General features: G+C 40.2%; 1 protein-coding gene across 5 annotated transcripts in view; it reads left to right on the top strand.

Moving 5' to 3' along the window:
- The first annotated feature begins 12,673 nt into the window (after positions 1-12,673).
- TRUB1 (TruB pseudouridine synthase family member 1) overlaps positions 12,674-25,577 on the top strand; it is a 42,932-nt gene continuing 30,028 nt past the window's right edge. For 3 of the 5 annotated variants that reach the window (XR_007245320.1, XM_048506551.1, XM_048506550.1), the window contains exons 1-2: positions 12,674-13,062; positions 15,152-15,247. Coding sequence is in view for 4 of the 5 variants with exons in the window: in XM_048506551.1 (XP_048362508.1) it covers positions 12,906-13,062; positions 15,152-15,247 (253 nt within the window). In the remaining variant the exon portion in view is untranslated. Of the gene's footprint in view, positions 13,063-15,151; positions 15,248-21,026; positions 21,083-25,577 lie in introns of all 5 variants that reach the window. The other 2 variants (XM_048506553.1, XM_048506552.1) reach the window with 1 other exon arrangement.

Raw genomic sequence — 25,577 nt, 5'->3', positions numbered from 1 at the left:
TGGGTTTCATGTCACTGCAGAGGCAAACATGTGGATATTAGAGATGAAAATCCACATGCAGCACAGAATTGATTATTTTATAATGTTCCACACTGTAGTTGGGAAGAGATTCCCTTCCAAATAAAATAATTAAATATTGGGAGTTTATATAGATTATTTTTATACGTAGCCAAGGAAAACCTTGGCTTTTTAAAAATAGAATCCTTTCTGCTTATGCTGAATTTAAAGGAAATTATATTTAAAATTTTATACTACTTTGTACGCGGTTGTCAGTATCAACAATGTGATTCCATGTCAGTTTTATTCAGGGCATTCCAAGTAAAGAACATAGTATGTAAAAGAAAGACCTGGTGCTTTTGCACTACACATGCACCTGAAGCAGTGTTATTGATTCTAATGGGGCTAAGCACTTATTTGGGCATGGGGGCAGGTGGGGCACAAAGGTGAGTGAGTTGTAATGTATAGGAAATAGTACATGCAACCTCCAGGTATGGTCTGGAGTTCTCCTGAAATTACAATTGATCACCAGACTCAGGGGCATATCTATTGAAAATGGCACCTGGGGCAAACTCTCAAATGATGCCCCTCAGCTGCTCCAGCAAAAGACATAAACCTGGTTCATATCACAATAAAGCAGTGGCATAGCTATGGAAAATGGAGCCCTGGGCAGATTCCAAATTTTCCATCCTCTATGGGCACCTGCCCCCTGCGCCCCGCCCCACACTTACCTTAGCCAGCAGTTGGGAGGAGGAGGGGTGTGTCTCGGTCTGGACGTGACATTGGCCAGCCTGGTGGACCGTGGCCGTGCTCTCCAGAGATATGGAGAGCATGCCCAGGGCCCCACCAGGCCGGCCTCAAGTGAAGGCCTCATTCTGGGAGGTGTGTGCTCACTGCACCCAGGTCCAGCCACACCCTTCCTCCTTCCTGGGGCATGGCTGAGCCTGGGTGCAACGTGTGTGCATTTAATGTAACTAGTGAATAGAACTAAAGCCAGTGAAATCTATACAAAACATGGGGGTGGGGGTGGGAACTACCCCAGTGTGGATTTCAACAGGTACTAAACCAAATGTAGTCAAGATGGAATAGATTTATTCAATCCAATACAAACATACATTTCCATTCCTGATAGTTTATTCCATACTTTTAAATAATCTTTATACAGTGAAAGATTTCGTAACTGTTCTCAGTTCCTAAGGACAAGTGGACTATTGGATGCTACCTCTGCTGCCCTTGGTGAGGATTTTTTAAAAAATTATTTTCAAATTTATATGAGACTGGAAAGTGAGTTGTTTTCCTATTTTCCCCGGGAACTGCGGTAGATTCTCTTACTTCCTGGGTTCCCCCAGAATTCTGTCAATTTTTCACAAACGTACTTTGTTGAGACACATGGGGAAAATCTCAGTAAAGCCTGGATGTTTGCAAGGTGGATAGGAAGGCTTGGATATTCCCTGCCACAAGACACTCACTTCCCTCAGCCCTTTGCCCACAGTAGCCATTTCCTACCCCTGCCACCCAGGGACTTTTACTTTTTAAAAATCAGTAATTGGATATGCAGAAATATAAGGGGAAAGGCGCTTCCAATGAAATGGGATAGAGATTTATTTTTAAAAAAAATTAGTGGGGATTCAGCGAACCTGAAACATAGATTGTTATAATGTTATATCAGTATTAACATATTCAATTGCTCAAAAATAGTAGAAGAGTTAAAACAAAATAGATTTAAGCTCCATGCTAAATATGATGTAAGAATAAAAAATGAAATAAGACAATTACAAAATAAGCTAGACGAAATACAGAAGATGGAATTATGGAAAAAAGAGATATGGGTAAAAAACCAGTTTCAAAGGAATAATATACACTCAGTTAAAAGGTTAGCAAATTACTTGAAGAAAAGAAAGGAGAAACAAAGCGTTAGAAAGTTAAAAGATGATAGGAATCAGATAATAACAGAAAATAAATTAATTAGGAAAAAAATTGAGGAGTTTTATCAAAAATTATTCGACTATGAAAGAAATATACAATTTGAGGAAAAAACGAATAAAATAATTTCTCAAGAAGACAGGATAGCTATAGAAGAGGATATAACACAAGAGGAAATATTAAAGGTCATTAGAGAATTAAAAAATAACAAATCCCCCGGAACAGATGGTTTCCAACAGTGAATTTATTACAAAAGAAATGGCAGGAAATTTTAGTTCCAGAACTTCAACATTTGTTTAACACAAAAATAGCAGGCCAGCGGGCCACAGATACATGGAGAGAGAGACAGACAGAATAGTGACAATCCTGAAGCTGAGGAAAAAAACGCGACTTAACTTTAGTAGAATCTTATAGGCCAATAAGCTTATTAAATCAAGACTACAAGATATTTGCAAAAATATTATCAAATAGAATTAGAAATGTACTTCCAAAAATAATAGAACAAGACCAATATGGGTTTGTAAAAGGAAGAGATATACGTCATCCAATAAGAAACGTATTAAATGTATTAGAGCATGGAAAGAAAAATAAATATGCTATGATAAAATTAGACGTATATAAAGCATTCGATACAGTAAGCCATGAGTTTCTTTTCCAAACATTACACAATTTTGAGTTTGGAGAAAGATTTATAGAAGTATTAAAAGAAGTATATAGAAACACTAAGGCTAAGACAGGGGTAGGGAACCTGTGGCTCGAGAGCCGCATGCGGCTCTTCTGCCCTTGCACTGTGGCTCCACGAGCCGAGCCGCTGGCCCCATCCTTGCCCACCCTGCAGGCAGCAGGGCGGGCGCACCAACTGCCCACGGTCGGCTGGGCTGCGCCACGGGCTTCTCCTCTCACCTGCCCCGTTGGAGCGGGGCGGGCGCTTTCCCGGTGGCCAGCGAGGCTGAGCCGCCAGCTTCATCCTTGCCCGCCCTGCAGGCAGCAGGGTGGGCGCATCCATGCGCTTCTCAGAATGAGCGGAGTAAAAGGTAAAAAAACCCCTATATACAGTGTTATCTTTATTTTAAATGTCAAAAATTATTTGTGGCTCCAAGTGTTTTCTTTTCCCGTGGAAAACGGGTCCAAATGGCTCTTTGAGCGTTAAAGGTTCCCTACCCCTGGGCTAAGATAAGAGTAAACGAAGGGCTATCAGGAATAGTAAATATTAGAAGAGGAGTAAAACAGGGTTGCCCGCTGTCTCCGTCTCTGTTTGTAATGGCAATGGAGTTCCTAGCTAATAGAATTAGAAATAATGGAAGAATAAAAGGATATAAAATAAATAAGGAAGAAATTAGAATAAACATGTTTGCAGATGATGTATTACTGATAACAACTAATCCTGAGGATACAATGAAAGGGTTAAAAATAATTTTGGAAGATTTTAAGAAATACTCAGGGTTAACAGTAAACATGGATAAAACAGAAATATTAGGAGTGAATATAGAAAAAGAAACAGTTCAACTAAAAGAGAGATATTAAAGAAGAAATTAAATATTTATAGGAATTATAATTTCTACAAAGAAAAGTTAAGATGTATAAATATAATTATGAAAAATAGATGGGAAAAAAAAATACAAGAATTAGATAAAAAAAGTTGGGAAGCTAAAAAACCCTATCTATAATGGGGAAAATAAAAAGCAGTAAAAAGATGTGTTTTGTTACCCAAAGATCTCTTATTTATTTAGAACACTACCAATGGAAAGTACCAAAAAACAATTTTGAAAGAGGATTGGGATAGGAAAAAATAAAAGCATGGATATTTAATTAAAAAAAATGCTAGAGTGATGAATAAAATAGATATATATGCTTGCAAATGGTCTTCCTAGGATGGGAATACGAAAACCCAGGAATATTTTTGAGGCATTCCAGATAAAGAGTTTATTACTAGATATCAATGAAGATAATACCTCAAAATGGTTGAAATTTGAAAATGGAAGCAAATGAAAGGAATAGGTAACTATGGAATTCATACAAATGATTATAAAAACATAAAATATAGAGTAATATGAGCCCAAAGAAAAGTGAATATGGATATATGGGAAAAAAATGGAGAAGTATAAATGGAGTTTGCCGGGCATTCTGGATAGAGCCCCATTGTGTGGCTGATGAGCTGGAGATACAAGGCTGGAAAATTATACAAAGAATTTGAAAAGAAAAAAGGAATACATAAAAGTGTCATCTGATTTAGTTAGAGTGAGAGGGAGAAATATATACCATTACAAAATCTAATAGAATTGGGAGGGAGAGAGAGAATTGGCTACAGCGATAAGGGAAGCATGGGAAAAATTAAGGAAATTTAAGAATAAAAAGGTGACTGCATAATAACTCAATGGCTAAAAACTCCATGAAATATTAAAGAAGGAGGAAAAATTATAGGATCAGTATATAAGTTATATGGTAGAGGATAAAAGAATTTATGATAAGAACTTTAAACCAAAAATGGGAGAGAAAAAGATAATATTATTTTAGATGAAGAAAAAAATAGAAAAGAATTATGGATAGTATGAAAGAAGTTAAAGGTTGAGAAAAAATATGTGGAACTAGAAAGAAAGATTTTACTCAAATGGTACAGAACCCACAATACAACTAGCCTATATGATTAAAGGATTAAGCCCAAAATGTTGGCATTGTGGAGAGAAAAAGGAGCATATTATACTCATGTATGTTGGATAGAGACATGTACTGAAATGGTGTGAAAAAAAGTTTTGGGAAAATATTTTTGAAAATAATGGTAGAACAGTTAAGTAAAAGTAAAAAGAATTGATATAAACAATGATTTTATTAATTGTGGGGATAATAAGGATGATATAAAGAGTGAATAGAAGTTTTGGAACCAATGTATAAGAAAATAATGATTAGAGCAGCTGCATGTGTTGGCGCTGAGGCAGGAAAGAACAACAAAAAAATGGACAGTTTCAAAGTGGGTGGAATAGATATGGGAACAAATACAGTTAGAGATCTTTGAGAGACTGACAAAAAATAAACTATGGAAAGAAAAAATGGAAGATATTATTAAACTATGGACAGTGTATGAAAAATGGATAGAAGAAGCCGGATTTAACAAAGAACTATGGAATAAGAGAATAAGAAGAATGAATCTCCTGCTGCTTGCATAAAATAATTAATAGAAAAGGGGGGAGGGGGAGAAAATGGAAAAATGTATAGATGAAATGAAGATATAGATTGTAACAAATGTATGAATATGCTATACAATAAAAATTAATTAAAAAATTAAAAAAACATATTCAGTTGCTGATTTCCTAAAGGGAAAAACCTAGCAGATCAGGGGAGGAAGCACGCAGCCGCTGCCAGGGACTGGGGCAAGTATGTCTCTTTTTTCCAATTTATAAAATTGGACTAATAACAGGAAGTTCTTGTAATCTTGCTTGGGTAACGTGATATTAGGAACAATCAAAGATTTGGTGTCACCTTTTTCATGCTTGGGACTGGCATACTGAACCTTTCCTTTCTGCCATGATCCATTCCATATAGAATAGAAAGCGAAGCCTACGTTTTTTAAAAAAACGAGCCACTTAACATTAATTCACACTCACAGATTTTCATTAACATGCCTTCAGTAAATAAACAGCAATTCAGACTCACTTCCTTCTGCAGCTGTGGTCCATTAGCAACGCATTAGAAAAGGCCAAATTCCAACCACTGACAGCAGAGAAAGAAACTTGTACAAAGAAATGCCATTATCTCTTCAGCACTACAGGCATCCTGAACAGAATGATGGACTTTTTAAAAGGCTAGGTTATTTAGTGTGTAATGAAGTTTCTTCCCGCTTTGAAGACAAGTATAAAATATAAACTGCATTGAAGACAAGTATAAAATATTCAGTAATGCTGCCAGATTATTTTACCACCCAGATTCTCAATGGTTAGAGACTAAATAATATTTGATTAGTGACATATAAATGTATGGCACAATTTCATAGGAGTTAGTGCAGGGCTGGTCGCCATTTTGTTGAGTGTTCTCTTCTCCAACCCTTCCACATGTGTGCTGATCTCTAATCACTAAGCAGAAAATTGCCAATGATAATTTTGGTGAAGAAGGAAATGTCTCCAGCTTTTCTGTGCAGTAGTGCTAGGCTGCATGTGCAAAAAAAGGGTGTTGGTGCTGTGTAGCCCTGCCAAGCAGTTGCCAATGAACCGATCTGCTCACCATTGGAGGAGTCTCGTCATTGAGGCAAGCCATCGCCACTGAGCTCCTCACAACAATCACTGGTATAACCTCTGAGTTCCCAGGTTGGCAGTATACTTTGGGACTGAAGCATTTTGCTTTCGAGGGGGCGCTGTCTTTCATCATTGAGGCACTTGTTGCCAATGACACTGATGCAAACTACCCCTGTTGTTTCAGCTGAGTCGATGGCACCAATTCTGATGCATTTTTATTGGATGATAATGTCATTGAGATCCTACAACAAATGCCTCAGGTTGTTCCCCCACTGGAGCCAGTGGTCATCTTCTTCCCCCTGGGGGTTCTTGGCCTTGGCTGCACTTCTATCCATACTTCCAACCTCCTCCACAGTTCGTAGACATTGGGGCCATTGCCATTGCCATTGCACTTTTCCTGCTTCCTTGTTGTCCAGCAAGCATTCAGGCTGACAGCATCACTGTCAAGACACCACGTTGTCAAGGCATTATTCTTGTCACTGAGAGTCCCCATCTCAACAGTCGGGACATTCCAGATCTCCTTTTCATGGTCAGCATTCTTCCATTGTCCTCCTTTTCTTGCAAGTGAGACCACTCTGCATCCTCTCATCGATCTGATATTCTTCATTGGAACGGGTCAGAGCTGAGGTGCCCAGTATCAGAACGCTCTTCTGTCTCCACTTCATGCCATGGGACAATTGCTAATAGCTACATAGTCATATTGTCTATCAATTCTAACCAGTTCTAATATTGCTGTACCATATTTGATACCATTAAACGTTTCTCATTAGATCTTCCTACCATTGGAGCTCACAGCACTTTTTGTCTCCTACAACTGATTTCGTTCTTGATGCCAGGACTAAAAAGCATTTCTGTGCTGGAGAAGACAATGGAACTTTCCATCTTGCTTTGAGATATGTGCTGCTTTAAGATTGCAATATTAAAGCAAGATCTTGAACTAATACAAAGCAGGGTACATGCTCAGAGCTTATTCAAAATCAAAACCTCAGATCTTGATATCACAGTATCACATGGTAGACATCATACTGAACAGATTTCCTCCGTCACGACTACCAAATCTTCCAACCCTTATATGTACTTCTGCCACCTGGAAAAGAAATTTGTGACCTGGAGTGGTACATTTTATGCAGCAATGGAAGGAAATGAAGACCAGGTTGGAGAGAAACATGCCCCAGGTATTCTTCTTGAAAAGACTCTGAAGAAGCAGTTAAAATTAATGGACCAAACAACTAGTCAGTGTCATATAATTACTTTCAATCATGGAGCAATCCGATTGATGGCTACAGGGAAAGGAGAAGCAATGCCTTTCCAATTCAATTTGTTGAAAAGCAGCAGCATCTCAGTGCTCTCAGTGATATATGGTCTCTAAAAACATTCTTCCATTTCTGCTGACTGATTGAGTATGAAGTATGTGCACCCTAACCCTTATTATTTTTATTTAATTTATTCATTCATAAATTGTTCCCAAATTTGTAACAAAAACCCAAAACCTAAAACTGACCATTGCGCTAATATTGCACGGCACCCTAGAACTCAACATAGCACTAAGGCAAGCTGGAGCCCCTGCCCTTGTCTTAACCCTAACCCTAACTTGTTATTTTCATTTAATTTATTCAGTCATAAATTGATGCCAAAATTGTTACAAAAACCCGATACCTAAATCAGACCATAGCCGTATTCTTGGACTGTGCCCTAGAACTCAACTTAACAACAAAGCTAGCCAGAGCCCCTGCCCTTGCCTTAACCCTAACTCTAACCTATTATTTTTATTTAATTTATTTTTCTTACAATTCTGCGTACAATTGATGACTGAATAAATTAAATAAAAATAATAAGGCAGGGGCTCGGGCTTGCCTTAGTGTTACGTTCAGTTCTAGGGCACAGTCCGAGAATACAGCTATGGTCGTGTTACAGGACTTCCAGTTTTATGTAACAATTACAACATCAATTATGACTAATAAAGAAAATAAATATATAGTAACCCCTAGGGTTTAGAGAGTTAAAGACAAGGAGCAAGAGTGCTCTAACTTATAATGCTATATTGAGTTCTAGAGCGCAGTCCGTGAATAGGGTTATGCTCAGTTTCAGGTCTCAGGGTTTTGCCTTAACTTTTGCCCTTGCTGGCACCCCAACCCTAACTTTTTATTTTTATTTAATTTATTCAGTCATAAATTGTTCCCAAATTTGTAACAAAACCACAAAACCTAAAACTGACCATTGCACTAATATAACACTGCGCCCTAGAACTCAACATAGCACTAAGGCAAGCTGGAGCCCCTGCCCTTGCCTTAACCCTAACCCTAACTTTTAATTTTTATTTAATTTATTCAGTCATAAATTGTTGCCAAAATTGTAACAAAAACCCCAAACCTAAAACTGACCATAGCCCTATTCTTGGACTGCGCCCTAGAACTCATCGTTACAGTAAGATACGCCTGAGCCCCTGCCCTTGCTTTAACCCTAACCTTAAATTATTATTATTTAATTTATTTAGTCAAAAATTGTTCCCAAAATTGTAACAAAAAAATGAAACCTAAAACTTACCAAAGCCCTATTCTTGGACTTTGCCCTAGAACTCAACGTAACACTAACCTATTATTTTTATTTAATTTATTTTTTGTTACAATTTTGGGAACAATTTATGACTGAAAATATTAAATAAGAATAATAAGTTCGGGTTAGGGTTGTGGAGACGGGCCAGAATGTGTATAAAAATTGTATTTAATCAAGAAACATGGGAAGTCATAGAACCAGAGATTTGAAGAATCAAAATGGTGTCTGTGTAAGTGACCAGCAGAAGCCTGCATTTTTGCAACAGGTCAAAGGAATGTTACCAGCTTGTCAGTGACTATGCAGGCAAGCAAGATAACATCTTTAGTATCTTGTCACTGAGGGCCAACGTGACAGCAGAAATATGCATTTTATAACTTTGGTTTTTGCGTTAGAAATGAATGTGATTAGTTAAATTACAAAGTGTTTTTCTATATAGTTAAATAACACAGAAATGATAATCAGAGATTCACATGTATTAGTATTTTACTATAATTCTATTGTCTTAGAATCATTGTAAAATCTGTTAGAATCATGTTTTAACATTTCATGCTGGTGAAGGAAGTTTTATGATCCAAAGGAATGTCAAGCCTGCATTGCTTGAAGGGGATATCTCTCTCTGGGAGCCAAACTAAGAAAACGGGTTTTTCTTGGATCTACAAGCTAGCTTTATGGCAGCCCTTTGCATATGCATAGAGGCCATAAGCTAACAGCATGCAGCGTTTGAGTAACAGAAGGAACGTGAATATACTTAGAATACAGGCTGTCTTCATGTGACAAGGAGACAGATTCTGACCAATGGGGTTTGAACATACATGCTTGTACTTATGCATTAGAAAGGGGTATGAATTAATATGTGGAACGTAGGGGGATGAACCATGTGACGTCTGTATTCTGTAACTTTAAAGACTGGGGTCTTTCGTATAGAGGGCGTGCCTCTTCGGAGAGCCACCCGGGAGGGGTAACCTCCTGTAACGTTCTAAATTCCGTGTCTCTCAATTGAGAGCACCAGGGCGTGTCTCTCCCTCGGGAGAGTTCACATTCTGTAACCTGCTTATCTAGAGGGTGTCTGCTAGGTAAAGAGAAAGCATGTCTCTGGTTTGTTTCTAATGTCAGATGTCTTTTGCTTTTATTTTTAGCTTTAAGTTTTTCTAAAACTAATTCTGCTGTGTAGGACCAGAAACGCGGTCCTGGCCCCACAGGGTTAAGGCAAGGGCAGGAGTTCAGACTTGCCTTAGTGTTACATTGAGTTCTAGGTCGCAGTCCAAGAATAGGGCTATGGACAGTTTTAGGTTTTGGGGTTTTGTTATAATTTTGGGAACAATTTATGAGCCCTCCGGGGGTTGGGCGGTATAAAAATCCCATAAATAAATAAATAAATAAATAAATAAATAAATAAATAATGACTGAATAAATTAAATAAAAATAAAAAGGTAGGGTTGGGGTTGTAGCAAGTGCAAGTCTTAAGGCAAAGACCTGAAACCTGAAACTGAGCATACTAGCCTTATTCTCATATTACGCTCTAGAACTCAACGTAACAGTAAGGCAAGCCCAAGCCGCTGCCCTTGCGTTGTGTATGTCTACAGTGACTAGGAAATACAGATCATGGATAACTTATAAGGTGCAAAATTCCTCAGGATTCCAGTCTCCATTCCAAGACGCTTTTCTCCCGCACCCCATAGTTTCCTTAACTGCAGGGGTGTAGCTAGAGTAAATGGAGCCCGGGGCAAAATCTGAGTTTAGCGCCCCCCCCCCCATTTGGGCAGCATCCCTCCCCCACCACGACCAAACAACATTTTTTGCACCAGGTCATCTCAAAGTTACCATCGCATTATAGAACATGCCCCAACACACAAATCTGAACACACCCAGGGCTCCCTAGTTTAAACAACATTGAAAGTGATGCCATTTTTTGAACGCGGGAAATCCACCCTGAAACAGCATCACTTTTAATATTGTTTAAACTACAGAGCCCAGATTCTCCTTTTAAATCCACCTTAAGGGGGTACTCTGGGCTCTGTTGTTTAAACAACATTGAAAGTGATGCTGTTTCAGGGGTAGATTCCCCACCCCAAACGGCATCATTTTCAAGTGTTGAGATTATTAATGAGTTTTCTGGGCTGTGTGGCCGTGTATCTTGTTCCTAATGTTTCACCACTGCATCTGTGGCTGGTATTTCCAGCGGATTGTATCACAGAGAGAAGTCCTATTATACACTGTGTCCAGCCTTCTCTTATAACAGACTTCTCTCTGATGCACCTCTGAAGATGCCAGCCACAGATGCAGGCTGCTGATCAAACGTTAGAAGATCTATCAGACTCTGACTACACAGCCTGTAAAAAAACTCACAACTACCAATTGAATCTGGTTTTGAAAGCCTTCAACAATGCACTTTCAATGTTTTTTTTTTTTTTTAATCCCTAAGAGGGGCCCAGATTTTACTCCCTTTAAATCACATTCCAAAGGAGGTGGATTTAAAGAGAGAACCTAGGGGAAAATTTGAGGGGTGGGTGCCTATCAGGGGAACAATGTTTACAAGCTAACACCACACAATTTACTAAACTTTTGGAGGGCTATCTTCAGAAGACTCTCTCTGATTTAACCACCCAGGTTTGAGGTGGAAGTTTGGTTCAGGGGTTCCAAAGTTATGGACCCTCAAAAGGGTAGCCCATCCTACCATTAACTCCCATTATAGAAACAATGGGGATGGAGCACCCCTTTTGGGGGTCCCACATAACTGTGAACCCCCTGAACCAACTCTCCTGGAAACCTGGAGTAATATCAACAGGAGACATATCCTTATGAGTGTACCACCTAGGTTTAGTGAAGAGTTTGAATTCAGGGGATCCAAAGCTATGGACCCCCAAAATGGAGTGACCCCATACTCCATTGTTGTTTCCAATACAGGAGCTAATAGTAAATGGGGCTACCATTTTGAGGGTCCATAACTTTGGACCCCTGAACTAACCTTCCTGAAACCTGGAGTGGTATCAGCAGAGAAGACTTATCCTTATGATACCACCTAGGTTTAGTGAAGTTTAATTCAGGGGATCCAAAGCTATGGACCCTCAAAAAGGTAGCCCCATTTACTATTAGCTCCCATTGGAAACAATGGAGTATGGGGTCACCCATTTTGGGGGTCCATAGCTTTGGACCCCCTGAACCAAACTGCACCAAACTTGGCTGGTATCATCAGGAGAGTCACCTGACAATAGTCTGAAATTTTGGTGCTGCTAGCCTAAAAACTGCGCCCCCTGCAGGGCAAAAATGGAAAAAAACCTGAAAAATAGAAAAAGCCACTAACGAAACTGCAATTTTTGCGCCCACCACAAGGTGGCGCCCGGGGCACTTGTCCCCGGATGTCCCCATTGTAGCTACGCCTCTGCTTAACTGTGGAAGGTGTCACTGATTTTTCATGTAGTAAAGGCAGGATTATTGAGGTCACCTCACTGAATATGAAGCGTAAAATGGAAGTGAGGGAATTTTTCCACCTGCTGTAACGGAAGTAGCTTGGAATACAGAAAAGAAACACTTCACCATCTGCTTCTCTACCTGTGTGAGGTGACCACAGACAGCCACGGCTTCAAATGTAAAGACTGAGTGAAACGCCACCCTTCTGCCAGCAATCGCTAGGAGTGCAACCAGCGCGCTTAGGTTTTGTCCTTTCCCTAGTAGAACTGAGATTTCAAAACGGGGATGCACTTCATTGCTTCGATTAATGCACGTTTTTATTATACACGTTCTTAGATGGAAAGTGAAACATCCAACTAAACAAAATATTGAAGCATTCAACTAAGCTCATCATTCATTCTCCCCTCTTGTTCAAACTACATTGTTGCTGTGATAGAGGTGTCTTCTAGCGTCTATAAGCCAGTACCGCCGAAAAGCCTGGGAACCAACAAACTACAATTCCCATAAAGCTTTGCAACAGGCCCTCCCCGAAAAATAAACGCTAGGACTGCAAATCCCACAATCCGCCTCGGTTTTCTACCTTGGAGCAAGAATCTCTTCCTTAGGCATGGTGGCTTCTAGAGCAGTTTACATTTTTTCCCCTACAGAGCCACCTAGTTAAAAATGCGACTCTGTCCAGGAACACAGAAAAAAAGGTTGACCGCGTTTCTTCCCCCGTAAGCTTTCTGGAGCCGGTGCTCATTTCCAGTAGCTGCCGTCAGAGAAGACGACTCGGCAGCGTTGTTGTGTTTTGCACCGCACATGGCCGGGATGATGCGAGGACCTTTGCTGGATACCGTTAGGAATAAAACAGTGGCCACTAAACTTTTCTCTCTTAGCGGGCTGTTTGCTGTGCATAAGCCCAAAGGCCCCACTTCAGCAGATGTACTGAACCATCTTCAGGCGAAGCTGTTGGAAGGTAACATTGAGAAAACGGGAGGCAGAGAAAGGATTTGGCATGTGGGGACTAGGAAGGGTGAGGTAGGACACTGAAAGGGTAACTTAAGTTGCTCTTGAAAAAGTTACACCGAGACCAGATGATGGTAGTTTCCGTACAGCCCAAATATAATGGGCTGAGGAAACCATTTATCCCTTTTTAAAGGGATTCGAATTACTTTAGCAGTGGCAAACTATAAGTGTGTATCAACTGAGTGAAAGTCACAAGTATGTCCTGTAGAATCAACAAACAAACCCTGAACCCATTTTTAGAGCACAAACTTTTGCAGTTTCTTGCTAAAGTTTCCTGCTAATTTTCTTCAGAAAAACTCGGAGCTTCAAATGCTCTTGAGATTTGAGAGTTTGTCCGTTGGTATTTCTGTGCGTCTTAAACTTCTTGGTATGCAACCCACATCTAAATTTAGTGTAATTTTGGGATCCACTTACAAAGTAACTCCACATGATTTTGCCTTGCGGCAACATATAGTACATCTCATATCAATTAATCCAGAAAAAAACTAATATTTTATCTGCTATTTTCATGTTCATCCTGTATAAGCAACATGATGTGTTTCTGCACTGAGACAAATTGAAATGTATTATTTGAGTTGTTGGAGCCTCCTCTCCAGCTCATCCTCTTTTTTCTCTTCATGATCCATCTGTTGTGAGAATTGTGATGCACTTCTAGAACTAAATATTTTTTAGAACTAAATTTCTAGAACTATTTCTAGAACTAAATCGAGCCCTTCGGGGATGAGGCGGCCTATAAGTTTAATTAATAAATAAATAAAATAAATGGGAGCCCAGATGTGTCCTCAGGTACAAATAAAAAGTTCAACAAGGCAGTGGGGTTTTTTTTGCAAATGGAAACCAAGTACATCACCAACATATACCCTGTTTTATAAGTGACTTGCTGGAAGGGTTCTGTTACTCTTTCCATCAAAACAAAGTACAAAGTACAAAAGCACTTTCAAGGTATAGAAATGTTGTGCACCTGGTGTCTTTGCATATTGTTGGAATGCTAAGTTTGTACCTTTTTTCCTCAGAAGGAGGTTCAGTCTGATCACTGTAGATACGATGTAATCCAACTAAGTACAAACCCCGATAGTCCTATTGATTGCAGCAATAATGTTAAGTGTATATTTTCTTAGGACCTGGTATAATTCCCAGTAGCACAGTAAATAGCTAAGAATGCTTACCTAAAAACTATTCTGCCTAAAATTTGATTCAAACTTGAACACGCAGACCTGCCGACATTTAGTTTTGTTTTGTTATGCTTGTGCCTTCTTCCAAGAAACGTACCTCACAAAAGTTCTGTAAGGTAGAAAAAGAATGACAAGCAACTTTAGAGTACAGCTTAGGAGTCAATGTGTTTATATATTTAATATATTGATAGACTTCTTCTCCGCTAATAGCATTTAAGCAGAGTACAGTTATTTGGATTTCTCATTTCCATATCTAACACTTTAGCTATTACTTCTTCTGGAGAGAGGACTTCATGGCGACCTGCCCATGATCCAGTGGCTAGGTGTGGAAGTATAATCAGAGTTTCTCATTGCTGTTTATTGAACACCTTGAAATATCACATTTCTTGCCTTCCATAGCTGGCGAGGACTCAGTTATGAATTGAGTTTGCTGGATCCCAGCCAGTATATGTAATTAAATGTGGGAAACATATTGTATCACTGCTGTGTGCTGTTGACAACACTGGAGGAATTCTGTGACTACTGACAGTTACGGTTTTATGACTGTAGCAAATAAGTCAATGTGTTGTTTCTTGTACTTTGCTGTGGAACATAATGAAACTCAGTGCTAAACATTAAAATAATCAATTATCTAATGCTGTCAGTCCTGGAGATGAGAAAGAGCTCTAGGTGAGCTGTTAGCCTTGTGTGATCATTTCTGTGATTCTAATTGACAATTTTCCTCTCTTCATGAGGTTAAACAGTTTCTATTGAATTAGTTATGCTGTTATCAGTAGCTTCCAACATGAATGTCAAATTTATATACTTTGGTTTTGGGTATGTATGATATTATGAAGCTTCATATTCTTTGGGATTTTATTTTTTCAGAAGCTGGTTTACCAAAGCCTCGTAGGAAGACGAAGAACCATATTCTAAAGATTGGACATGGTGGGATTCTAGATAGTGCTGCTACTGGAGTACTAGGTAATGTGTATTCATATTCACAGATAGTTTATATGTATTCATATTCACAGGTAACTTATTTATTTTTCAACACTTTTATATTGTTTTAAAACAAAGCAGTTGAACTAAAAATAAGACATAAGATCTAATTGGAATAGACAGACCACCCTGGTGTAAATTCCAGAGCAGAATAAAGCTGTTTTAATCAGCACAAGACTTGTGACTAGAAGCCCAACAGAAAATAAATGGTTTAACTTGCTGTAAAATGAAGCATGTGATGAGGCCAAGCAATCCTCTGATGAAAATATTCCACACATTAGAGTGGGCACTGAAAAAGCCTAGCTGCTGATGGGTGCCAGTTTTACATCTACTGATGATTGATACCCTGAGCAGGGCCTTGTTGGCAGATCTTAAAGTGTAGGAAGGTTTTTATAATGGTTACCATTTTTAAAATAACTGTGGCTTAATTTATTGTGTACTCTCCTTGCCATGTTTCATGATGTTGAGTTTTCAGCCTTTGCATGTCCTAGGGGGTTACAGGGTAAATATAAGATTCCTAACCTTTGGGGATGTACAGGCTTTCCATCTGCCTAGATTCCTCAGATGTACCTCAGTTTCATGTGCCAGTTGTGTGACTTATATAATGAAGAACCAGTGTAGTATAATGATTAAGAGCAGTGGACTCTAATCTGATGGACTGGGTTTGATGCTTCACTCCTCCACATAAAGTTTGCTGGGTGACCTTGGGCTCGTCACAGTTCTCTCAGAACTTTCTCAGCCTCAACTACCTCACAAAGTATCTGTTGTGGGGAGGGGGCAGAAAGCAGTTGTAAGCAGCGTGAGACTGTGATAGAGAAAAGTGCGGTATAAATCCAATTCTTTTTCTTCTAAGATCTAGGCATTGCGTTTATCTGTTGAGTAAAGTTTTGAATTTTGAAGACAGACTTGAAACTCTTGAGGGTGTCACTTATATTTGCAAATATATGGAACACCAAATCTTAATTTTTGGATGGCGACGAAGTTTGAAAGAAAAGGTGTGTGGGGGGTACAAAGTAGTATCTGGAATTAGGTCCCCCTTCATGTAATTTGTTTTCTGAGCATTAAACCAACTGTGATCATGACTGCTTCGCCCCCCCCCTCCCCCAATTAAGGGACAAACTAGACATGACATCATCCTCCTAGCTGCCATGAGGATGTCTCCACTATTTTAAGATGATTTTTTAAATGTTGTGGTTGCTCGGGCCTTAAGTGTGAAATGCTTGTCTCCTCCCCTGCCCTCTCCATGTCTTTTCAAGTGGTGAAACAGCTGCAGGATAAGGCATGGGAAACGAGTGCCTTTGCCTGTCAAGCTCCCAGTCAATTTGGATGGTATCCTTTAAATAACTTTAAAATAACTTCACAATTGTGGTGCCCTCATCTAACGTGGCCTTAAGTAATGTACTGAATTGGAATCTGTTGCTTGTTAATGATTTAGGATTGTCAGCAGTCAATGATAGAGTGATTGCAAAAGGGTGTTAAATATATTAAAGTAATGGCTTCCAGGAATTTTATATCCTCTCTGTATAAAGAGGGATACCATAAGATGCCAAATAACCATACTATTCCATAGAAACCCATTCAGCAGCTGCATAGGATAATACTTTTGCCAGGACTGTGGCTTGAGAGTCAATAAACTTTTGCATTCACCTGTATTATTTTTTAGGTTGGATATTGCACGTCGCATGGTAGACTTAAATGAAACAGAGAAACCTAAGTATGCTGTACCTTGTAAAGAACACTATTAGCAGGTTTAGACTTGGCTTTCCCATTCACATTGTTTTCTCTTCCTCTTCTGTCTTGCTTTTCTCCTGCAAGGCAGTAGCTCAGGTTGCTTACAATAAGTCACACTCAGCAAGCGCAAACATTAAAAAATAATAACAATATTTTCCCATATTATAAGTCTCCCTCCTTTGGCTACGCACAAGTTATGATAATGTTCAGGTCCAGAGGAAGGAGGGTATGAGCAGCTGATCTTACTCTGCCTTGGCTGAAACATGCTGTCTGGGTCGTGAACATGTTGTTTTTATCGGCATTAGTTCTCAGTTGCATTGATACTAGTTTTTATTTCAACAAAACCATAATGGTGTTCTTTTTGTCAAAATGGAACATGTTTGTCTTACCAGAAAAACTAACAAAAACAAAGAGGGATGTTTGAAATGTTGTTGGTGTCTAGCTTCTCTAATATTTCTCAGTGAACAAAGTTCCTTAATAGGCGTCTTGCCAGTTCTAAATATTGCCCTTGTGATTAACAAACTGGCAAACCTGTCCAAGGCTAGTATCAGACGTTTGGATCTGCCCCTTCACCTTGTACCTCAGCCCTCCAACCCTGTGCTACTGTCTACTGTTGTAGACCCTGTAATCCAATTTTACTGTGTAATGGGAATTGATGCTATTGGCAGTAGTACAGGATTGTGCAAAGACTGTATATTTTCAACAGATGCTTTTAAACTCATTTCCCATCACCACCTTAAATATTAATTGTGGGCTGAGAAAAACAGAGCTGCTATTTGGAATATACTGTTTGAACAGTAAATAGTACACCTTTCAGTTCTGCATATTATCTAAGCAACAACTAAGTCCTGAAATGCAGCCAGACAGAATGTACAGGTGGGCCAAGCTGGCAGACTAGCAAAAAGGAAATCATCCAGGCAGTTTGTGACATGTGAATACAATCCCTGGCTGCTTGCTTGTGAAACATGCTATGTGTCTCAAAGGCTGCACAGGCCATGGAACAGCCCATGGGCATGGCCTTGTCTATGTATCAGTGACCATCAAGTTTAAAGCCCACAGGCAGATGGAATTGCATTTGGCCATAAGCGTGCCAGGGCCACAGGATTGGATTATGTTCACTGCATGGTCAAAAGAGGCATACTGTGCCAAGCTAGGCTGCAGGCCAGGGGTGTCAGGTCACAACATGCAGTCTTGCCTGGTGAGAGGCAGTCTGTCAAGCAACAGAGAGCTTGAAGTCAGAAACAGAGTCTGCAAACCAAGAAGCTGAGTCAAAGAGTTCCAAGGTCAGAGCTGGGTTACCAGAACAAACCAAAAGTCTGTCACACAAATGCATAGTCCTAGGGGTTTGATCCAGAAGTCAGAGTCCACATGGTGAGTGGAAGTGAGGCAGCAGTCAAAATGCCCAGTTGTGTCCAGGCCAGTGTGTCTTCCAAAAAGCCCTCTGGACTCTGAGCCCTGGCTTACCTGCTGTTCATGACCATCCTGCAAAGGGTCTGGGTGCTCTGAGCTCACCCCCTGTTGGGGCTCTGGCTGAACAGAACTCTCCTGACCTAGCTCTTTCCCTGACGATTCCTCACTCCCCAGAGATTGGCCCATGACACCTGCCTCACTGAAGAAAACTCCAGGTTGATTGCTTCATTGTCAGAATAGCCCTTGTGGTAACAGCCTGATTTTACCCAGAGAAACCCTAAGGTTGGGGATGGGAGGGGACTGAAAGGGCAAGAGACCCTGCCTGTTATACACTTCTTAGCAACTTTCTGTGCTACCTCTGCAGGCAGTGCCTGAGCAGACTTGAGATTAACACAGTCTGTGGGGATATGGGAACCTGTGAAAGGGATGTGAAAACTTGCTGAAGCCCTCACAAAGGTGTCTGATGGCAGTTCTCTTGGGGCAGCGAGCCAATAAAGGAATATGAGTCTTCCAGCAAATGGGAGTGTAAGCTAGTCCAAGTCTAGCCCTCTGAATGACCAGGGAACTACTTTTCTGGGGAGACTCCCAACCTTCCCTCTCTCTTGCCACCCTGGCTGTTAGAGGATCAGGAGCTTCTCTATGTGAGGCCCATTAATGAAAATCCTTGTCATATTTAGTGGCTACATTGTCCCATGCTAGAACCCCGGCCATCAAGACATTCCCCAAGTGATTGGACAAGTGTCAACCATGATCTGGATAGGCAGACTGAACAAAACTCATAAAATTGTTATACTCTGGCAACCAGTTTTGGAAAGAGAATTCCACCCCACCACTCTTAGCCCCCTTTTTTCTCATGCCTGGGTTTGAGCCTACCATCCTCACCTTGTGGCTTCAGAAGAGGAAAAATATCCATGAGGTACTCATCCACGATATGTCTCTTCACCTTCCACATGAGATATGTGCCAGGGAGTCCTTGAAGTCATTGTATGTGGTGGCAGCTGGGGTAGGACTAAGTTGACCCCTCCCATATGACCAGTTTGTGGGAAGGTGTGAGTAGAAGAATATACAATGAAGCTTGCACCTTGCCAAGGCCATTTTAATCCAGCTCCTACGTGCCAACTGGAGGTAAGGGAACACTAGTAATCTGGTGAAGCTGCGCCTGCTAGTGTGCTCTCCAATGAAAAGCAGGATATTTTAAATTCACCAGCTGCCCATGAAGCTCTCCACATGCTCTCAAAAACTGGGAAAATTAATAGTCCAGACTAACACCCCCTGCCTCAAGGTCTATTGCCACATATTTCACAAGGAAGGCACGTAATAACTTGCCCCTAAAGATGTTGCTGCTGTAGCCCTGTTCCTTTTCTCTCCTGAAAGGTAGCCATTCCTGCTGTATCAATGCCACTACCACTGTAGACTGGGAAGACTGCCACCCAAACAAGAGAGCTACTGCCACACTGCTGAAAGGCCAAGCCGTTTCTGAGGAGGGCAGAAATTGTGTGGGAGATTGCAGCTGGAGAAAGGCTACTGCTGCTGAAAAGAGAGATGTTGTCCCACTGAGGATCCTCCCACAGAGGAGAAGTGCCACTGCCAGACTGGAGCTATTGCAGATCTTCCCGAAACAAACAACTGAGCCAGAATCATAGAGGGCAAGGGCCAACAGTCACCAGAATGAATAGGGAAGGGACATACCAGAGGGAAACCTCCTGACTCAAGATCCACGCAGAGATCCACCCTTCCCAATCTTGCCCCAAGGAGATTTTTTTTCTGGCTTGGACTTGTGTGAAACCCACCCTTACCCTGTCTTTGCACCACCAGCTTAGATCAGATGAGGACCTTCTTTCAACTCGCTTCCAGCCATGCAGCCACAAAATAGATAGTCCAGGGCTGATGCATCTTAGTAACTGACCAGATGCCTTCAAGAAGCACCAGGCTTCTTTCTTGTTGGAAATGCATGTTAGTTGTATGCCTCCTCACATTCATTAAGACATCTGAAGCTGTAACGAGAAATCCACAGTTGCCTTACAATTTGAAACCATTAAAATAAGTAATACTCTTGCTGAGATACATGATGATTGTTCTTTTCCAGACTATTTTAGGCTTTTTATGTTTTCGTCCTCTGCCATGGCCATGTAATTGGTATATTAATTCACTCAGTATAATCTTCTGTGTTGGTTGGGTTACTGTTGAATGCTAATAACCCTTTAAATGGTGCATTAGTTAAAGTGATGGCTTTTCTTCACAACTAATGAACCTTTCTAAGACTTTATCCAAGAGGACTGTGTGAGGAGGTTAACTGTGTTGCTAATTCTGTGTCGATGCTTGCAAGAAGTGCTCTTCCTGAGGACAGACATAGAATTAAAGGCATTAAACCAAGGTTTTTCCTGTCTATATTCTTAGTTTGTCAGCTCCCTGAATGATTAAAAGCAGCACAGTGGCTTTTCTATAAGGCTGTAGTATCTTTATCTTTCTGAATCAGCCAGTTCTGTTTGCAGGAATCTTACTTGAACTACCCATCTGTGAAATAGCATTCCCAGTAGTGTGAAGGAAAGCAGCAAATCATACTGAATTTGGAAGGTGGTAGAGGGCTTGCTCTTACAGTCATGTTTCTCTTTCTTAACAGTGGTTGGTATCGGAAAAGGAACAAAAATGCTGAGTGGCATGTTGGCAGGTTCGAAGGTAAGAAATATGAAGTGCTTCCTGTGTTTTTCTTTGATCTTTGTTCAAAGAACAAGAGGAAGTAAAGGGAAGGGCTGTGGCTTAGTGGCAGAGTATCTGCTTAGAGTACAGAAGGTCCCAGGGTTCAATTCCCAGCATCTCCAGTTAAGGCTCACAATAAAGGCCATGTGAAAGACTCATGCCTGAGACCCTGGAGAGCTACTGTCAGTCTGCGAGTATTGACCTTGATGGACCAGTGATCGGATTCAGTATTTGGCCGCTTCATGTGAACCATGAGACAGTGTAAAAGTAGTTCTGGCAGGTAGCAAAAGCTAGGAATGGCACTGCTAAATTTCAGTCTTGGAGCTTGGAATGAGACCATGTAGTGGCTTAGCCTATATTTAAATCCTGGGTGTCCACATTCTAAACCTAATGGTTTAACAGCTTGGTTCCTCTTAACTCATAAAGCAACTCATATTAGCTGCTTAATGGCAATATTAGTACTTACACATGTAACAGCAAAATGCTGTATCCTGATTTTGTGTTTTTTTCCTACTTGAATTCAACTGGATTCAGACTTTTTATGTATCATTATTACTGTTTAACACCTTATAGCATAGCCTTTGGAGAAGCTCTTTTATACCTGCTGTGAGGTAAAAGAGCAGTTTAATGCCATGTATAACTCAGGTAGGAGAAAAGGAATGTGTGGCAAGTCGTGATCCAAGTAAGACACATATAACATGGAAAACATTTTTGAATCAAGGCAAAGATCAGCTCTACTGTCCCGAGATACATTGGCTTGAATTCAACTAGTGTTTTCATGGGCGCAAGGATTTCCATCCACAGAATATGGCTGTCTCACTTATTCCTCCTGTAGCATCACTAACCCTCTCTTCTGGAATCTTGTTCCTGTGGTACAAAGGACCCTCAGGCATGAGGAAGGGGGAGAGGAATTCCGGACTGATAAGGGGGCAGGAACATGTTGCTTCATGGGTAGATTCACCTTCCTGATTAAAGCCCATGTCAATCATTATTTATTTTTAGTATTTTAGACTGCTAGGGGAAGTGTAGTAATGGAGCAACCACCATAAAAGTCTTGTTTCTATCAACAATGAGTCTAAAAACTCTCCAAGTGTCTTTGTATGCTCAGGGAGGCCATTCTTCTATAAAATATCTGCACTGCTGACCGTCGTATCTATTTTGTTGTCAAGAGAGGATCCATTTTGTTTGCTGAAAGCCTAGTAAAAATCCTTTTGCCTTTCTCATATGCTCAGAGGGTTCAGAAAGCAGGTGTTGTTAACTGGAAATGAGTATACTATTTCTTCAAGGTCGTAGTGCTTGTTAGAGGGCATGAAATCATCTTTGTTCATTTCAACCGGCTGGGACTGATCAGTTTGCAGAGTGATTAGAAAGATTTTGTTTTAGAAGGGAGGGTGGGCCTGCTCATCATCCAGAATATTCTTATTGAAGAGTGCTCCTGTTGGTTAATCAATAATCACCTGTGGTGGTCAGCCTAAATCAGAAATTAGTTCAATCAGTGTTAGTATTATGTCTACTTCTTTGTTTTCTGCTTCACCCTCCACTCTGCCTGAAAATTCTGTTGGATCTTTGCACATGTACTGAAGATATCTGGTACCTTTTGCCTGCAAAAATTTCTTTCTGGTATGTAGATTTTCACTTTGTTGTTTTATTCATGTAGCTGAATTGTACCTGTTATGATTTTAAACCTATGTTTTACTATCTTTCTTTAATGAAATGTTTAAAATATATTTTTGTGTCTGGAGTTCTGGTTCTGAGCCCACGGGCTCGGTGTTGCTACCACCCAAAAGGCTGGGTTAGGTTTTTCACTCTTGTTGAGATTTGGTTTCGGCTTTTTATTTCCTGTCAGTTTGTCTGGATTTAGTTTCAGCTTGTTCTTTACTATCCATTTGTAACAGTGCATCTGAGCATTGGTTTAGGACAGGGAGAATTGCATCTGGAAGCTTAGTTAATAAAATATTGAGCGGGGGGGGGGGGGTGTCATCAGTACATTGATGACACCCGCCCATGAAGTTCTAGGTGGGTGTAATTTGTTGATAGGATGTGGGATTGGTTTATTTGAATGACATCCTACAGTTGATTTAACACTTAGTCCCATTCTAAGTCTATTAACTTCCTAAAGAAGCAGTCACAGTGAAGTCTAGGATGGAATTCTATTAAAGCAAGCAAAGAATGTTGTCTCTCCAGTTAAACGTAAACAATCCATAGAGAAGAAAAGATTCATTTCTTCCAAAGCATGGCTAAGTGACACTTTCACCTTTCCACAAATAGTTGGCAGGAGCTATAAATGTGCAGGGTATTGAGAAAGTACAGTTAACATGCATGATGTGTTAGGGAGAAGGGCATAGCATATTGTAATCTGCATGAACACAGCTGGAGGACACGTTATACTTCCTCTTCAATACTATGCTTGAAATGTCTGGTGTGAAATTAAAAGTGGCAGTTCCTTGGTTGTTTAGGAAATCATTCTTGGTTAATTGAGATCTCAATTTATGTACCAGGTTGAGTTTTAATCCTTGCTCACATATATGTGTACTAACAAAGCGAGAGACACCACTGTAGGGAGACTGCATATTTTAATCATGGGTTGTGTAAGTGCCATTTCATAAGTGGGCCAAGCAGGAACTCTGCCCTTAAACTCCTCATGGTTTAGTCATGAGGCTTAAGTGCATCATATTTTGTTATTTTGAAAACTGTGCTCCTGTGTTTGTGATTGCCAAGAATAATTGAAGATTTCCATTTCCAATGGTGGAACATTTTTGAAAGGCTGAATGCTGTTTATCTCTGCCAGAAATAATAGAAGATTTCCATTTCCAGTGGTGGAAAATCCCTAAAAGGCTGAATGCTGTTTATCTCTGTAGAGGCATCTGTGGTTTGGGAATACTTTGAGCAATTCATGGCAGGGAGAATCGAGATAGGGGTTGATGGGAAGAGAGGTCCCATCCAGAGCTGGATTAACTTTCAGCCTCCCACTGAGTAAATGTGCTTTTAGCTGCTTTATTAGCTGCTTCATTTCTTTATCTAACGTGCTTCATCATGTCTCTTTTCTACCTTATGACTACAATCATCATATCTGGCTTTACAGTAAGGAAAGTAGGCCACGAATGAAGCCTAAAATATTAAATGTAATACAGTCCTCAGGTTAGACAATGAAAAAAAGAGAAAGATAGAGTTTTCTAGCTAAAAGCCTTGATAAAAATAAATGTTGTGAAATTGCTCTTAAAGGACTGTAAGGCAGGGGTCTGCAACCTGCGACTCTCCAGATGTTCATGGACTACAAATCCCATCAGCCCCTGCCAGCATGGCCAATTGGCAGGATGCAGACCCCTGCTGTAAGGTGTCTGGTGAACCTGGGACAGTGTACTGTAGGTGAGGGACCATTATTGAAAGCATCCTGTCCATGGTTGCCATGTGTCTGCAGGCACAGGGGACAGATATGGGATGGAAAAAATTCCCATACTTCGTTTTCCTATTAAATAACTTTCATTTTAAAAGATTGATTGGTTATGTTACTAGGGAGGAGGTTCTTGAAGGATTCTGGAAAGAAACTGTCCATACCAATGCAGGAAAGTAGCTAATGTGTACATATTCAGCTTTTTCTGCACCTTGGATATTAGCTATTTGTTTCTACTGGATATGAAATTAATATTATTTACTAAATAGAAGTCAAAATAAATGTGCTAAATCAAATCATCAGTTAAATTTTTTGGGGGGGAAACCATCATTGCTTGTGAAGTTAAATTGGCAGGGTAGACAATATGGGAGGAGGCAGTCCATCGGGTATCCTGTCCCAAGTTATTGGTAGCATCTGTTCCAAAATCTAATATGTCCTCGATTTGAAATCTGCATAAGACATTGTGGGGTTTTTTTGGAATAAGGAAGTAGTCGGAAACTTGTTGTACCTCTAGCAGGAGATGCAAATTCTTGTGCTGATGGGCTCTACATACTGTATCTATTTTTAGCCTTCTACTACCCAGCTACTGTTTGTTCAGCTTCATTTAATTGCATTGCACATAATCCAGTTTTGGCTTCTTCCATGCAAGGGTAGGTTTAGTTTCTTCAAGTAGGTCAAACCACAGTGATTTCTGCTTTCTCTGGGGAATGGTCCATCAAGAGTAATGTACACACCATTTTCAGCATACTAGGTTGCTGAACATCTGCTTTTTGAAAACAGCTATGGTCTGAATGTAGGGTGTGTGTGTGTGTTAAATCTGAATTCCCAAGAGGATCAATTACTTGCAAAAGATTAGAATTGACTCCCTGCGTTAATTGCAGTTTTTCATATAGGCAGTAGGTGATGTGAACATTTGATCTGAAAGGTTGTCATCTCTCTAGAGAGGCCTTGTATTGAAATGTCAGCTGGATAACAAAATCTGAGCTTTCAATAGGTTATGCAGTAAAAGAGATCAAGGGAACAAGACAGTTTGCTTAGCTAGCCATGGTCTTGAACAGCTCAGGTTCTTTATTGTAAGTTAAA

Source organism: Sphaerodactylus townsendi, linkage group LG08 (genome assembly GCF_021028975.2).
Source record: "Sphaerodactylus townsendi isolate TG3544 linkage group LG08, MPM_Stown_v2.3, whole genome shotgun sequence".
NCBI lineage: Eukaryota > Metazoa > Chordata > Lepidosauria > Squamata > Sphaerodactylidae > Sphaerodactylus > Sphaerodactylus townsendi.
This window is presented reverse-complemented; position numbering and strand designations above follow the sequence as displayed.